The 17,460-nt window shown below is 40.2% G+C and overlaps 1 protein-coding gene across 1 annotated transcript in view; it reads right to left on the reverse strand.

Annotated features, from left to right (window-relative positions):
* Positions 1-17,460, reverse strand: part of micall1a (MICAL-like 1a) — an 84,048-nt gene that overhangs the window by 6,499 nt on the left and 60,089 nt on the right. The window contains exons 9-12 of the mRNA XM_069908354.1: positions 5,914-6,368; positions 3,729-3,863; positions 1,205-1,331; positions 405-495 (exon numbers count right to left, since the gene is read on the reverse strand). Of these exons, the coding sequence (XP_069764455.1) occupies positions 405-495; positions 1,205-1,331; positions 3,729-3,863; positions 5,914-6,368 (808 nt within the window). The remainder of the gene's footprint in view (positions 1-404; positions 496-1,204; positions 1,332-3,728; positions 3,864-5,913; positions 6,369-17,460) is intronic.

The following is a 17,460-nucleotide window of genomic DNA, read 5'->3' on the forward strand; positions in this document are numbered from 1 at the left end:
AGAGATTATTCCACAGGACCATAAGAGCAGCAGAGAAGATCACTGGAGTCTCCCTCGACTGGGAGCCCTGAAGAGGGCTCGCAAAATTATCGCTCTGCACTCAGCTTCTTTCAGCTACTCCTATCGGGGAAGAGATACAGGAGGATCAGAGCCAGCACCACCAGGCTGAGAATCAGCTTCTTATCACAGGCAGTGAGAATGCTGAACGACCAAAGGAACTGCCGTACAATCCCTCGGAGACTCATTTATTTACTAACATTTATTTATTTTCATATGTGCACTGCTGTCTATGTACGTGTTTGTCTGTTTTACACTGAGGACTGAAGAATGCCATTTCATATAGTTGTATTATAATAATAGAACAACTCTATGATAATAATAAACTTAAAGTTAAAGGAACTCACGTGTAGACAAGCTCTGATTCACGGCGAACCAGCAAGTGCTTCTCATGAATCAATTTGAACCAGTCAACCAGAAGGTCATCTTCATCGTCATCTGGAGACGAAAACATAAAATGCACTCTGACAGGCATTGTGACAAAGCACATTGCCTCCCAAGACATACGCCCACTTCTTTAATCTCCACAAACAACACCCATGCTGAGGGGACGTGGATGGACTGAGCCTAGCAGTTTGCTGGGGAAGTTACAGGGACGGTGTGTACAATAACAAGGTTTAGAGGTGCGGGACGTGGAGGGAGGGAGCCCATGTGTGCGATGAACGGATGTGGCAGAGTGCACATATGGCCTGACAGATTGCCCTTCACACATCCCAGGTGATGTGGCACTTGAAAATAAAGTACCTGAAAGAATAGAGGTTAAATACAATTGAATCTCCAGGAACCATGGTTCCCAGCCTATGATATTGCAAAGGTGAATTATGGCCAGCCAGCAAAAGTGTCAGAAAATCTCCCCCTCAGCCATTGCTGTATAAAATACTCAGAAAGTCTTTCCATGATTTTGAAAACTCCCATTTAAAGTTATGAGTGATAAAGAGGAGGAATAATCTCAAGCTGAAGTCAGTTCCTGGAGTTTTTTTCTTTTGGGCTTCCCGACCACCACCATCAACATGGCCCTTATCTGCATAATTCCCACTCAACTGCCCTGGTCCTCTTTGCCCCATTTTGTGGGTGAGCTCTAACCAACTCATGCAGGTGATTATAAGAGCAGTCGCCCATTTTCCCAGGTTGGTGAATGCCGACTCACCGTTTTCACAGTTGCGTAGTTTTTCCTCCAATGCGACCCCACGGAGTTCCAGTTCATCCAGTTCCTGCTCCAGTTGCTCCAACTCTCCTTGGATACTCTCCTCCGGAATGTACTGATTCGCGTGCACCTGAAAAGTCACGTTGATGACCGCAGAAGGTTAGGAAAGGTTAAAATTGAAGTAGATCTCAGATGGGGCATGGAAAGGGTTAAATGCCTTTTAAGTTTCATACAGTAAGACAATCCCATAGGAATGCATACCCACATACAGGAAAACCCTTGGTATCTCTTTCTTCTTCTTTGGCTTGGCTTCGCGGACGAAGATTTATGGAGGGGGTAAATGTCCACATCAGCTGCAGGCTCGTTTGTGGCTGACAAGTCCGATGCGGGACAGGCAGACACGGTTGCAGGGGAAAATTGGTTGGTTGGGGTTGGGTGTTGGGTTTTTTCTCCTTTGCCTTTTGTCAGTGAGATGGGCTCTGCGGTCTTCTTCATAGGAGGTTGCTGCCCGCCAAATCTACAATTCTACAATTCAAGCAACTGGCACTTTCAAGAAACCGGCAAAAAAAAAATCAAAGAAAATAATTTTAAATATTAAAACAAATAATAGGTTAAAAAACACAAGTTTAAAATTGTAAAAGTAAGTGTTCTCTGATGTAACACTTAAACCTTTGGTGAAGATGGGAGCAAATATTCAGCCAGTGGAGGGCCTTGGTCGGGCTTTGGTCATAACAGCTGTTTGAATAAAGTGTAAAACAGCAATGGATGAAGAAACCCAGGACGAAGAGCTGGTCAAAGCCGCTCGCTGTTGTGGTGACTCTTAGTGTCTCTTTAACCCTGCTTAGAAAGAAGAGAAAAGAGACACTTCCCAACAGGAGCAGCTGGAAGATGCTGTGTACGGGGTGGAAGGGGTCCTCAATGATTTTGCGCACCCTCTTCAGGCAATGATCCTGTGTAATGGAGGATTTAGACCATACTTTTGCTTATACAAGTATCGGTAACCTACTTTGAGAATAATGTAAGAAGCCGACATAATCTACATTCCACCATGGGGCCCAGAGATGCATATGAATCTAATTTACACCATGAGGTCCAGAGATGCAGTTGTCTTTTGTTGGTTGCAGACTGTCAAGAGACCTTGAAGATAAGTAAACCATTTATTCAGGGTGATGGGCTATGAGTAAACAATTTTTGGGTAATATGGTCCCGCTGCTGAAGTTTTAGACTCTCTGAGGGGTGGCAACATCTCTCAGCAAGAAGAAGAACTTCTAGAGTCCAACCAACGTCCCGGCCGGGGGAGGTGGAGAAGCTGCTACCGGCCCCCCAACAACCTACTACAAGTGTGCGGTCGTTGCCTCCCTTCGGCAGTTGGGACCAGTCCAGGCTTTGATAAATATAATTAGGATATTGTAGTTTGAAATCAGCTTAAGATTTTGTAATAAAGATTTGTATAAACTGAAGTGCTCTCGGCGTGTGTTTCTGTCTTCTTTCGGTAGCTCAAACACTGACCAATCTAAAACGAACAAGGTGAGAGGTACAAGTTTACCCAGGAAATCCTGGTAGATCTCATTGATGGAAGAGAGGGTGATAGGAGGGGAGACTCTAGTGATCCTCTCCTCCATTCTTAAGGTCCCTTGGATTAACCTCTGATCCATTTCCTCTGCATCAACCGTACCGCACTGTGATGCAGCCAGCCAGGACATTCTCAATTGAGCTCCTGAGGAAGGTTGATATAATGGTGGCTGGTAGCCTTGCCCGCTTCAGTCTTCTCAGGAAGTGCAGTCGCTGTTGTCCCTTCCTGACAAGGGAGGAGATGTTAAGTGTCCACGTTAGGACACTAGTTACGTGAACTTCAAGGAACGTGGTGCTCTCCACTCTCTCTACTACAGAGTTGTTGATGTGTAGTGGAGGGTGGTCATTCCTGGTCCCCCTGAAGTCCATGATCATCTCCTTCGTCTTGTCCACTTTGAGTCTCAGGTTGTTCCTCTCGCTCCATTTCACGAGATGTTCCACCTCTTTGATCGAGAGCAACTCATTATCGTTGCTGATGAGGCTGACGACTGTTGTGTCATCTGCAAACTTAATGACACCATTGGAGCTGGATCTGGTGATGCAGTCATGGGTCAGCGGCATGAACAGATGACCGAGCATATGGCCCTGAGGTAAGCCACTGCTCAGTGTGACGATGCTTGGCATTCCAGTCCAACTGTGGTCTTTCCGTTAGGAAGTTCAGAACCCATTTACAGAGAGAGGTGTTGAATCCCAGCGAGGACAGGCTCTTCACCACAGATGGCTTCATTAGGCATTGTTGATAACCTCAAGCTCAGCTTGACCAATGATGAGGATTTCACGAAGAACAAATAAAACATAGAATTTTAATATGCTCACATTACTGCGACATTCCAATCTTACACACCTCTCTCAAACCAATGCAGGAAAAAGTCAGAAGCAAGAACAAAGAAGGCTTCTGCATTAAAGGCACAAGTTTCATTTTTGCAGAAATTAAAGGGAAACGATTTGGACCTACCTTGCGCTTGATCAGTGGGAATCCGTGGCCAGGGGCTGGTGGGCGAGCTGGCTTTGGCCCTTTCCGTGGTCTGAGAGGGGCAGCTCCTCCAACAGGAGAGGATTTTCTATCAAATGGATTTTCCTTGCAAGATGACTGTCAACAAAACAAAAATGCATTTAATTTCCTGACCAAAGTTAGCTGGGTGTTTGAAGTTTAGCATGAGTGTTTAAATAAGACCATTGGAATAAATGTTTGTCGAATTTCGCCTCCTCATCCAGCTCACTTTTCTCATTCTACATCCAAACAAATTCCAACTGAAAGTAAACTCCAGGAAAGCCACCCTCAGAATAAAGGTGTGGTTGGAGGGAATTTCATACAGTAAAAGTCCAAAAATCCAGATGTCAGAAATCCGGACTTCTCGAAAACTCAAACTTTTTAAATTTAGTGCGCTTTTGTGTGCGTGCTGAGCTCCACAGATGCACAAAAGTCGTGGAAATGAACACTTTTTTAGTATTTTAGATGAAACGTTTTGTTAATAAATGATCAAAATTTACCCATTCATCTCTTCTTTATTCTCCTAAATTTGAATTTAAAAAATATTTCCTGCGAATCTGGAAAATCTGGACTGACTCAATGCCTGAGCAGTCCAGATTTTAGAATGTTTACTGTTTCAAGAGATTCAATTTCTCCTCAACAAGAACAGGGACAATAAAACCCCTGGTACCCGGCACCAATTGGGATTGGAAGATGCCGGATAAGTGCATTTTATGGTTGCTTGAGATTCCATGCTGTGTGACTGGCAAACTTACAGCAAGGTGCACCAATTTTAAGCTTATGTATTTTTTACCTATTTATTTTACGCAATTTATTTTGAATTCCGGATAACGGGTTTTACTGCCTACGCTTATCGTAAGAACTCCAACTCGTTCAACCTGCACTTACAGAAGATGCACACAAACAGCACAGGAAATGGTGAAGTATCAAAACCGCAGACTTGGAGGGTGAAGACATTCAAGCCCCTGGCCTCCAGAGTCATTTAACTGAGAAACAATTCAGGGTCTTGACACAAAATTCTTCCCCCCCCCGAAAAAAAAAGATGCTACTTGACCTGTTGACTTCCTCCAAGCAGAATGTTTGTTGCTCTAGATTACAGCATCTGCAGACTCGCACGTCTCCAAAAGGGTGGGAGACAAATCTGAAGTGGTCGAGTGTAGAGACAGGTACAGGATGAAAGGGAGACCTTGAGCAGCAATTCATGAATCATAGAAATCTGCAATATGGGGAAACCATCTTGTGCACATTGACAAAAAATGAACTTTGAGGTGAATCCCACCTTCCAAGATCAGTGCTGAGACGGCAAAACATTACTCTGAATAGAAAATCCAACTCTGATCCAACAGGAGTCATGCTCAGCAAGCATGGGGGGGGGTGGGGAGGATAAATGCTACTCGGTTCTAAGTGCAGACACGGTCTTAAGCAACCTTATGGTTTATGAAGAGGAAAGCAACAAGCTCTAATGTAACCTGAGACAACCAAAGTTTGGCCTGGAAAACACATGATCGGTCAATCACAGACATATCGTCGGAATGGTGAGAAGTTTCAGCAGGCTGGTGAGCAGAGTTGGGAGATGCTATGGAAATAGAAACTGTGCCAGTTATGCGGTTTGAACTCAGGGAGTTATTCATTTGTGTTATCTATTGATAACCCTGCGGTTGAAACTTCTGCACACATTGCCATTGATCTTCATTTACATCAGTAGAAAAAAAACTTGGAGACAACTTAATAAATGCAGTGAAACATGAAAGTCTGCTGACGCTGAGGTTCTCTTCAGCAATTTATCTTTCTCTCTGTGGACCCTGAGTTCCTCCAGCAGTTTTGTGTGTTTTTATGTTAATAAATGCAGTGAAATGGCTGAAGTCACAACTCTGAATGAGTCACATTCTGTTCATTATCCCTCCTGGCACCTAGCCAATTTCTGACTTCATTCAGTTGGCCTTCAACACCATTATTGTCTACCTTAGCCACCTCTTTTATCCACAAGCCAACATTCGTCTATTTCAAATGTCCATTCATTTTTTTTCCGTCACGGCTCAAGTCAAACCAGGTTCATGTTTCACTCATTAGAAATTCCCTCTGGCTCTTTGACATCACATTAACACTATCATGTATTGTACACTCAGTTATGCATCACTCCCACACCTACCTTTGGTTGAAGGTCAGCAATGGTAGCTTTTAGTCTGTTTGATTCAGGGGATGGATGAGGTGATAATACAGGGCTATGGGTTGATGGAGGTTTAGGTGGCGGTCGGTGATGGCTGAACGACGCTGGTGTTTCAGTGGGTGCTGCGGTCGCCTCTTTGGTTGCTGGGCTCCTGATAGCCGCCTCCGAGACCGCATCAGTCAATGCTGGGCTCTCGCTGGTCACCTCCGGAGATGGGGTTGTGTCTGCTGGGCTTCTGCTAGCCCATTTCGGGCTCCCACCAGTGATCACCGGGCCCTCGCTGGGCACCTCTGGGCTCTTGCCAGCCAAAGTAGGACCATCTTCAAATCTTCTGTGTAGTTCCGGAGTGGACTTTGCAGAATTCTCTGTAATACTTTCCATGCTAAGGGATGGGGAAGGACCGGTCTTGGGGTCCAGAGACTGGGCTGAGCAGTGTACTGAAAAGAGACCAATAAATGAATTTGTCTTTGAACTTCAGGAATGAAATTAAAAAATACAAAAGGGAGTATAAATGGTGCTTTCATTTATCCAACTAATAAATGTTCTGCTATTTGAAGACTTCAAATGCAACTTAGTCAACTACAAATGAGCTTTCCAATAAGCACCATGCAGTGCATTTAATTATGGAGAGCCTCAGGGAAGGTTGGAACTATGACCACATATACTCATGGAAAATTTGCATTTTCTTGGCCATTTCTTAAATGTTAAATTTATGGGGTCGACTATTACTTTTGAGGGGCTGAAATTCACACTAGAATCGAAAATATTGTATCAGTAGCAGGTCCAAGTGATCTCTTAATGAATAAACAACAAAAACAGAATGAATCAAAATAATAATCATATAATGCGCGTCAAAACCCACACCACGGGGGAGGTTGGGACGGCGGTAAGTATCCCCGTCGTCCAAGGTTGAAGGGACAACTGGCAGAAAAAGAGGAAATAAATACATTTAAAATAAATAACATTTTAAATAAAAGTTTAAAATTGGAGAAGTAAACGACCTCCAAACCAACACACAACTCCTTGGTGAAGAAGGGAGCAAACACTCAGCCAGTGGAGTGCCTGCAGCAGCTCCTTGAATAAAGTTTCAATAAAGTTGTATTTGAATAAAATGGTGGAGCCCAAGATGAAGAGCCGGCTGATGTCGTTCACTGCGACTCTCCCAAAGTGTCTCCCCATCACTGTCTGGTAAGAATCTTTATTTTTATTCATATTAGGTATTCTAGAAAGGCTTGGTTGGAGAGTACTCTGAGATGATTCTTCCTGTGCAGGCAGAATTATCACTGATTGGTAGTGCAAATAAAGCTGTACACAACGTACACATGTAAACAAAAAGAACTGTTACCAGAAAACAAATGGAAACAAACTGACTGCAATACAGAGAGAATATAAAGTGCGAAAACAAGTCTTTAAATGAGTCCCTGATTGAGTTTGTGGTTGAGGAGTCTGATGGTGGAGGGGTAGGGGTAGCAGCTGTTCATGAACCTGGTGGAGTGAATTTTGCATCTGATATTCAACTGGCAAGTCCACGGAACTACTTGGATATGCACTTGAAGAGCTACGACTTGCGGGCTGTGGAAGGTGGCACTAGGCTGGTCCCTCATCTGGAGTGGCAGAGGCATGATGGGCCGAACAACCATCTTCAACGTCATTACGCTTTGGTTATTCAGGAAGTCTACTTATCCACAATCCTGCATAGTACCACAAACAGGAAATGCTTTCCAAGGACCGAGTTCTCCAACAAAGGATGAGTATAAAATACGAAACAGAAACTTAAAATTAACTCAAGAAATGAAACTTGATTCAATATGTTTGAAAGTAAAGGTCATGAAATCCCTGGAATCTGATTTATAAGCCAAAGTGAGGAATTTACTGAGGCGTAACAGTCGGGAAAAGGGGCAAGTAAAAACACAATGCTCATCAGGTCAAACTGTGCAGTTTAGGTAGCAAAGATAAAGACACAGAATCAACGTTTCGGGCTTGAGGCCTTCAAAATTTGGAAAAATGTCAGTGCACATCTGAACAAAAAGGTGGTGGTGGGGTGGGGGGGGGGGGGAAGAGAAGAGCACGGTCCCAAAGGCAAGAGGTAATAGGTGGATAAGGGAGGGAGGGCAGAGCACCAGCAAACAGGGGGAGGGGGAATAGCTCTGTGAACAGAGAGGGAAGGGGGTGGCGAGCTGGAGGAAAGAAGACGAGGGGAAGGGAGGGAGGGCAGAGAGTAGGTGAGCAGAAGACAGAGAAGTTAATGTCAATGCCATCTGGGTGGTGACTGAAAATCAAGTATTGTTCTTCCAATTTATTGGTGGGATAATACATGAAGCCATGAACAGACATGAGTATGGGAGTGGGCGCAGAATTTAAAGGAAAAGGGGCAATGCTGTTATACTCCACTCTGTTTAAAGAGGAGATATAAAGCAGTATTAAGTGTTCAGATACCATTCACAGAGGTTTGCCAGACCCCATTGTTGGGGTCAGGGCAGTTCCAACATTTTCATAATTATGAGCAGACTACAGCCAACTGAATTAGATTTCTAAGAGTTTGGAGAGGTTACTAATCTGTGTTGCTGGGCTTTATTATTGGAGGCATTCAAAAAGGTTCCACACACGGACCATTAACAAAATAGAAATGTATAAAATTAGAAACAGAATAGATGTGGTTGTGATACAAAGTAGGGATAACAGCTGTGTAATTGCAAGAATGTGACTTTTGGTTTACTGAAGTCTAAACTGAGGTCTCAGCTTTTCTTTTTTTTTTCTTTTTTTTTAAATTTTTTTATTTTTCACACCATAAATCACATTAGCCATGATACACTTTCTTTTTCACACATATACAATGACTTTTTCTCCCCCCCCTCCCTCCTCCCAAGCCACCCCCCCACCCATCCATTTTAGGTATACAATCTAGGTTACATTAAACCAGTCAGACAATGTTGTCATTCAACAAAAATACACCAGAAATTCTACTGAGTCCATTCTTTTCTTTCCTTCTCCTTCCATCAACTTAGGTAATGCTTGTCCCCGGTAGGTTTTCGCTATTGTATTTAATGTAAGGCTCCCATATTTGTTCGAATATTTCAATATTATTTCTTAAACTATATGTTATTTTTTCTAATGGAATACATTTATTCATCTCTATATACCATTGTTGTATTTTCAAATTATCTTCCAATTTCCAGGTTGACATAATACATTTTTTTGCTACGGCTAGAGCTATCTTAAATCTTTTTTGTGCATCCTCCAAATCAATTCCAAATTCTTTGTTTTTTATGTTACTTAGGAGAAAGATCTCTGGATTCTTTGGTATATTGTTTTCTGTTATTTTATTTAATATCTGATTGAGATCTTCCCAAAATTTTTCTACTCTCTCACATGTCCAGATTGCATGAATTGTTGTTCCCATTTCTTTTTTACATCGAAAACATCTATCAGATACTGTTGGGTCCCATTTATTTAACTTTTGCGGTGTAATGTATAGTCTGTTTAACCAGTTATATTGCATCATACGTAGCCTCGTATTTATTGTATTTCTCATCATTCCAGAACATAATTTCTCCCATGTTTCCTTTTTTATCTTTATATTTAAATCTTGTTCCCATTTTTGTTTAGTTTTACCATTTGTTTCCTCATTCTCCTTTTCTTGCAGTTTAATATACATATTTGTTATAAATCTTTTGATTAACATTGTATCTGTAATCACATATTCAAGGTTACTTCCCTCTGGCAAACTCAAATTGCTTCCTAATTTATCCTTCAAGTAGGATCTCAGTTGGTAATATGCCAGCGCTGTATTTTTCTATTCTTTTAATCCCTTTTTTTTCCCATTCTCTAAAGGAAAGGTTATCTATTGTAAAAGGGAGTAACTTATTTTGCATCAATATTAGTTTTGGTAATTGATAATTTGTTTTATTTCTTTCTACATGAATCTTCTTCCAAATATTGAGGAGATGATGTAATACTGGAGAAGTTCTATGTTGTACCAATTTTTCATCCCATTTATATAATATGTGTTCAGGTATCTTTTCCCCTATTTTATCTAATTCTAATCTCGTCCAGTCTGGTTTTTCCCTTGTTTGATAAAAATCTGATAGGTATCTTAATTGTGCGGCTCTATAATAATTTTTAAAGTTTCGCAATTGTAAGCCTCCTTGTTTATACCATTCTGTTAATTTATCTAGTGCTATCCTCGGTTTCCCCCCCTCTCCATAAAAAATTCCTTATTATTTTCTTTAACTCTTTGAAGAATTTTTCTGTCAGTTGTATTGGCAATGCCTGAAATAAGTATAATATCCTTGGAAAAATGTTCATTTTAATACAGTTTATCCTTCCTATTAGTGTTAGTGGTAAATCTTTCCAATGCTCTAAATCGTCCTATAATTTTTTCATTAGTGGATAATAATTGAGTTTATATAATTGGCCGAGATTTTTGTTTATTTGTACACCTAGGTATCTTATTGCCTGCATTTGCCATCTAAATGGAGATTCCTTCTTAAATTTTGAGAAATCCGCATTATTCATAGGCATTGCTTCACTTTTATTTACGTTTATCTTGTAACCCGACACTTCTCCATATTCCTTCAATTTCTTATATAATTCTTTTATTGATAGTTCTGGTTCTGTTAAGTACACTATAACATCATCCGCAAATAGACTGATTTTATATTCCTTGTCTTTTATTTTTATTCCTTTTATATTATTATCTATTCTTATCAATTCTGCTAGTGGTTCTATAGCTAACGCAAACAATAAAGGTGATAGTGGGCATCCTTGCCGCGTTGACCTGCTTAAGTTAAATTGCTTTGATACATGTCCATTTACTGTCACTTTCGCTAACGGTCCCTTATATAATGCTTTAATCCAATTAATATACTTCTCCGGTAAACTGAATTTTTGCAATACTTTGAACAAATAATTCCATTCTACTCTGTCGAAGGCCTTCTCTGCGTCTAAAGCAACTGCTACTGCAGGTGCTTTATTTCCTTCTACTGCATGAATTAAGTTAATAAATTTACAAATATTGTCTGTTGTGCGTCTTTTTTTGATAAATCCAGTTTGGTCTAAATTTACCATTTTCGGTACCTGCTCTGCTAATCTGTTTGCTAATAGTTTAGCTATTATCTTATAATCTGTGTTTAGCAAAGATATTGGTCTATATGACGCTGGTGAGAGTGGATCTTTCCCTTGTTTTAGTATTACTGTAATTATTGCTGTTTTACATGAATTTGGTAAGCTTTGTGTTTCATCAATCTGGTTGATTACATCCAGGAGGGGCGGTATTAATAAGTCTTTAAATGTTTTGTAGAATTCTATTGGAAATCCATCCTCTCCTGGTGTCTTATTATTTGGTAATTTTTTTATTATCTCTTGTATTTCTACTGTTCCAAATGGTTCTGTTAATTTATTTTGTTCCTCTATTTGTAGTTTTGGTTGTTCAATTTTAGTCAAAAATTCATCTATTTTCCCTTCTTTCCCTTTGTTTTCAGTTCGGTATAATTGTTCATAGAATTCTCTAAAGTTTTCCTTAATTTCTTTTGGATTATATGTAATTTGTTTGTCTTTTTTCCTTGATGCCAATACCATTTTCTTAGCTTGTTCTGTCTTAAGCTGCCATGCTAGGATTTTGTGCGTTTTTTCACCCAGTTCATAATATTTCTGTTTTGTCTTCATTATATTCTTCTCTACCTTATATGTTTGTAATGTTTCATATTTTATTTTTTTATCTGCCAATTCTCTTCTTTTAGTTGTATCTTCCTTCATTGCTAATTTTTTTTCTATATTTACTATTTCCCTTTCCAACTGCTCTGTTTCCTGATTATAGTCCTTCTTCATCTTGGTTACATAACTTATTATTTGCCCTCTAATGAATGCTTTCATTGCATCCCATAGTATAAACTTATCTTCCACTGATTCCGTATTTATTTCAAAATACATTTTTAATTGTTTTTCAATAAATTCTCTAAAATCCTGCCTTTTAAGTAGCATGGGGTTTAATCTCCATCTATACATTCTTGGAGGGATGTCCTCTAGCTTTACTGTCAATATTAAGGGTGAATGGTCCGATAGTATTCTAGCTTTATATTCTTTTTTTCTTACTCTATCTTGCATACTAGCTGATAACAAAATTAGGTCTATTCTTGAGTATGTTTTATGTCTAGCCGAGTAATATGAATATTCCTTTTCTTTTGGGTTTTGTTTCCTCCATCTATCCAAAAGTTGCATTTCTTGCATTGATTTAATTATAAATTTGGTTACTTTGTTCTTTCTGTTAATTTTTTTCCCAGTTTTATCCATATTTGAATCCAAATTCAGGTTGAAATCCCCTCCTATTAGTATGTTCCCTTGCGTATTAGCTACCTTCAAAAAGATATCTTGCATAAACTTTTGATCTTCTTCGTTAGGTGAATATACATTAAGTAGATTCCAAAACTCCGAATATATCTGACATTTTATCATTACATATCTGCTGGATCTATTATTTCCTCTTCTATTTTAAATGGCACATTTTTACTAATTAATATAGCCACTCCTCTTGCTTTTGAATTATACGATGCTGCTGTTACATGTCCTACCCAATCTCTCTTTAATTTCTTGTGCTCCAATTCAGTTAAGTGTGTTTCTTGGACAAATGCTATATCAATTTTTTCTTTTTTCAGTAAATTTAGTAGTTTCTTCCTTTTAATTTGGTTATGTATCCCATTAATATTTAAAGTCATATAGTTCAACGTAGCCATTTTATACTTTGTTTATCTTCCCTTTCCGTTTTTCCATCATTACCTTTCCTCCTTTTCCATTTCTGTTTTCTTATTTTAAACCCTTTATAAGACAACATTCCTAAAACATCAAACATTTTCCTTATTCTCCTATTTATACCTTCTTTAGCCCCAATCTCCCCTTCCCCTCCTGAGTTGTTATTTATCCCTTGTCGGACAACCACATCTCCCCTCTCCATTTGGGTTTGCGAATTCACTCGCAAGCGTCAACTGATTTTGCAGTGACCGCTATTCCCTCCCACCCAGCCCCCCCCAGAAAAGATTTCACTTTTCATATGTAACAAAGGTCACTCTTTTAGTTCCCTCCTTATTCCCTCTATTCCATTTCCTTCCCTTATTAATTCTTGTCTATACTATCTATATTTTCCTCTAAGTACAGATACATTCACGTATGCACATTGTACCTATACACTCTTATACCTCTTTACCCACATTCATATCAATCGTGATCATTTTTACTCTCATTACACGTCTTCATCCCTCAGTCTATTTTGTAATTGTTCTGCAAATTTTCGTGCTTCTTCTGGATCCGAGAATAGTCTGTTTTGTTGTCCTGGAATAAATATTTTCAATACCGCTGGATGCTTTAGTATAAATTTATACCCTTTCTTCCATAAAATCGCCTTTGCTGTATTGAACTCTTTTCTCTTCTTTAGGAGTTCAAAACTTATATCTGGATAAATGAAGATTTTTTGCCCTTTATACTCCAGTGGTTTGTTGCCCTCTCTTACTTTTTCCATTGTCTTCTCCAGTACCTTTTCTCTTGTAGTATATCTTAGGAATTTTACTACAATAGATCTTGGTTTTTGTTGTGGTTGTGGTTTAGAGGCCAATACTCTATGTGCCCTTTCTATTTCCAATTCTTGCTGTAGTTCTGGACATCCTAGGGTCTTAGGGATCCACTCTTTTATAAACTCCCTCATATTCTTGCCTTCTTCATCTTCCTTAAGGCCCACTATCTTTATGTTATTTCTTCTGTTATGGTTTTCCATTGTATCTATTTTTTGAGCTAACAGTTCTTGTGTCTCTATAACTTTTTTATTAGATTCCTCCAATTTCTTTTTTAAGTCCTCTACCTCCATTTCTGCTGCTACTGCCCGCTCTTCCATCTTGTCCATTCTTTTTCCCATTTCTGATAAGGTCATATCTATTTTATTCATTTTCTCTTCTGTGTTGTTTATTCTTTTTCTTAAATCATTAAATTCTTGCGCTTGCCATTCTTTAAATGACTCCATGTATCCTTTAATAAGAGAAAGTACCTCCTTTACCTTGCCTTTCTTTTCTTCTTCTATTTCCCTGTACTCTTCCTCTTCCTCTTCTTCTTCCTCTGGGTTGGCCATTTGTTGTTTCTTTGTTGCCCTTTTCTTCTCTTCTTTCTTGTTTCCATTGTCTTCTGTGGTCTCTTCTTGCTGCAGGTGTTCTGCAGCTGTCGTTGCCGGCTGTGGAGATCGACTCCCCAGCTGGTCCCCCCTCCCGTCGATGTGTTTTTTTTCATGCGCGGTTGCGCACTTTTACTCGGCTCAGCGAGCCATTTTTGTAGTCCAATTTCTACCGACCTGAGGGAGCGGGTTTCTCTCTCCACCGCGGGCCTCTTCGAACAGGTAAGGCCTTCTCCTTCTTCCTCCGTTGTCTTCTCTTCCTCTCTTCTTACCGTTGATTTCGATTTTTCTTTTTTTGTCGCCATCTTCTTTCCACCTTTATACTCACTTTTCTTTAACTTTTATTTCTGTGCCTTTGTGTTTTCCTTTGTTTTTTCCGACTTTTCTGGAGAGGGCTGGAGTTCACCGTCCGGCCACTACTCCATCACGTGACTCCTCGTCTCAGCTTTTCTTAATGGAAGATCACATGCTTTTTACATTTTTAAATGCAAATTTGTAATTTGATAACAATGGTAAGGTAGGTGACACACTAAGAAATGGTATGGGGACATTGACACACTGGGTGGAGAAGCAAAATTGTGATAGATAGGATTGAGTGTTGCAATAGTATAAATATGGAAGCAAAATAAACCAAGAATATTTGCTAAATAGCAAGAGGTCTGTAGCTGGGCAGAAAGGTTTAGGATTCCCAAGTCAGGAGATCACAAAAAGCCACAGGTTAAAATGCAGACCTTTCTGCAATTCATGAAGAACAACATGACCCTTGACTAGCTATAACACAAATCAAAGAGAATGGATTAAATAACAGGGCAGTTTCGATGGACTGAATAGCTTATTTCTGCTTCCATGTCTTAAGGACCTTGAATTGGCTAGACGCAACCCTCTTGACTTTGGAAGTGATCAAATTGAGGTGTTGAAGACCTTAAGACACAGGAGCAGAAACAGGCCTCCACAACAAATTCCACAGATTCACCACCCTCTGCCTGAAGAAATTCCCATGCACCTCCTCTGTTCTCAGCCCTTAAATCCTGAAGTCGTATCCTCTTGCCCTAGGGTCAGATTCTCTCACCATTGGAAACCATCTTTCTACATCTACTCTGTCCACGTCTTTCAACATTCAAAATGTTTTAATGAGATCCTCCCCTTTTTAAAAAAAATTTCAACAAATACAGACACTGTTAAATGTTCATAATATGATAATCCTTTCATTCCTGGAATTATCCTAGAGAACTTCCTTTGAACTCTCTCCAATGTGAACACAACCTTTCTTAAATAAGGAGCGGAGCCCAAACAGCTCACAGTACTCCAAGTAAAGATAATGAAAAAGAAATTGCATAAATTTCCTCACCAAACTAGCAGATCCCAGTCACTGACTTGTCACCTCAGAACAAATTTGCTAAAAGAGATCCCCAACAAAAGGACTGAGAGGTTGAACTGGAATTGGCCTAAAGATCAGGGCTGAAGGAGCCAACAAGCTGTAGGGTGACCCTCTGCACCATTCTCAGGTATGAAGTGCAGTGGTTAAGCTTCTGGACAAGAAGTGTAGTTGTTAGTGTAACACTATTACCGCACCAGCAGTTACCGTGCTGTATGTCTACATTTGAAAATTTAATTGAAGCCAGAGCTCTACACATGGGCTTCATTCTCACAACAGCAAACAAGTTTAATTCAAAAGAAATTAAGAAACTCATTTTGAAAAAAATCTGAACGAGCAGCATGACTTCCCTTCTCTGACACACTATGCATCTATTTATAAAGTCCAGATCCCATTTGCTTTATCCATTTTGACAAACCTCCCTGCCACTTTCAATGGAATAAATTCTCCTTTTGATCTCGGAATCAGGTTGTCACGAACATGTCACAAAATTTGTTTTGTAGCGGCATCGCATTGCTATAAAATTACATGAAAAAAATAACTAAAAAAGGGAAAGTGAGTGAGTTTAGTGTCTGTGGTTCATTGTCCATTCCGAAATCTGATGGTGCAGCGGAAGAAGCTGTTCTGCACTGTTGCATCCACCTCTCCGCTTTTCCCTCGTCACATAGTTGTAGGATATTTCTGGATTCCCTCTTATGCCTGCTGCAGTCATTCCTCATGCTCATTCTTCACCCACCAACTTCTTTTCCACTTTTGTCTTATAATCCAGGAACAATCACCCTCCAATGCACATCAGCAACTCTGTAGTAGAGAGTGGAAAGCACCACATTCTTTGGGGTTCACTTAACTGGTGACCTATCGTGGACACTTGTCAGGAAGGCGCAACAGCGACTGCACTTCCTGAGAAGACTGAAGCGGGCAAGGCTACTGGCCACTATCGTGTCAACCTTCTATAGGACCTCTATTGAGAACGTCCTGGCCGGCCGCATCACAGTGCGGCCCTGTTGCTTGTAGAGACATGGATCAGAGATAAATCCATAGGACCATATCAGCGGCAGGGAGATCAATGGGGTGTCCCTTTGGCCCACCAGCTGGAGCGCCCAGAGGAAATCCACACAGACACAGGGAGAGCGTACAAATTTCTTACAGACAGTGTGAGATTCAAACCCTGGTCCCGATCACCGGAGCTGTAATGTTGTTGTTCCAACTGCTACGTTAACCATGCCACCCAAAGCCAGGACCAACAATATTACCTTTTGGATTCAGCCACAAATGTACTGATGAAGAATGTTTTTTCTCCCCAATCAGTGATTAGAAACGCCTCCTCTTTGCCCGTGTGATGGTTGTACACCTCCAATTTGTTAAATGCACATTACCCCCACAATCGCTCCTCTGGATTTTGAACATCTGTGCAAATTTGCTCCTCTATCAGGCAAGGTTAGCAAAGCTGAGACTTTTGGGAGTGAAGAAGGATGACGGGTGACTAATAGAGGTCTACAAGTTTATGAGAGGCGTGGATAAGGTGGGCGGCCAGCGCCTTTTCGCCAGGGAGGGAGTAGCAAACACCAGAGGATGTCTGTACAAAGTGAAGGGAGGAAGTTTTAGGCAAGGTTGTCAGGGGTAGTTTGTTTTTAATTAGAGTTGTGGGAGCCTTGAATGGCTTTCACCAGGGATGGTGGTGGAGGCTGAAACATTAGGGGCTCTTCAACAGGCACATGGATGGAAGAAAAATAGAGGGTTATGAGGTAGGAAGGGTTTAGTATTTTGGTATGAATTTATAGATCGACACAACAGAGGACCAAAGGGCTGTAGGGTTTTATGCACACACAGACTTCCTTTTGGTTTTGTCCTTTCCAAAAAAAAATTTAGTTCTTGTTCCAGAGTTATTTATCTCTTCTACTCTTTCTGCAACTTTTTTTCTCCTTTTCAATGCTACCTTGCATGGTTCAAATCCAGCCAAGTTATTTTAAACATCCCTCAAACTGATGAACCTTCCCATGAGAATTAT

This window comes from Narcine bancroftii, chromosome 13 (genome assembly GCF_036971445.1).
Source record: "Narcine bancroftii isolate sNarBan1 chromosome 13, sNarBan1.hap1, whole genome shotgun sequence".
NCBI classification, from domain to species: Eukaryota; Metazoa; Chordata; class Chondrichthyes; order Torpediniformes; family Narcinidae; genus Narcine; species Narcine bancroftii.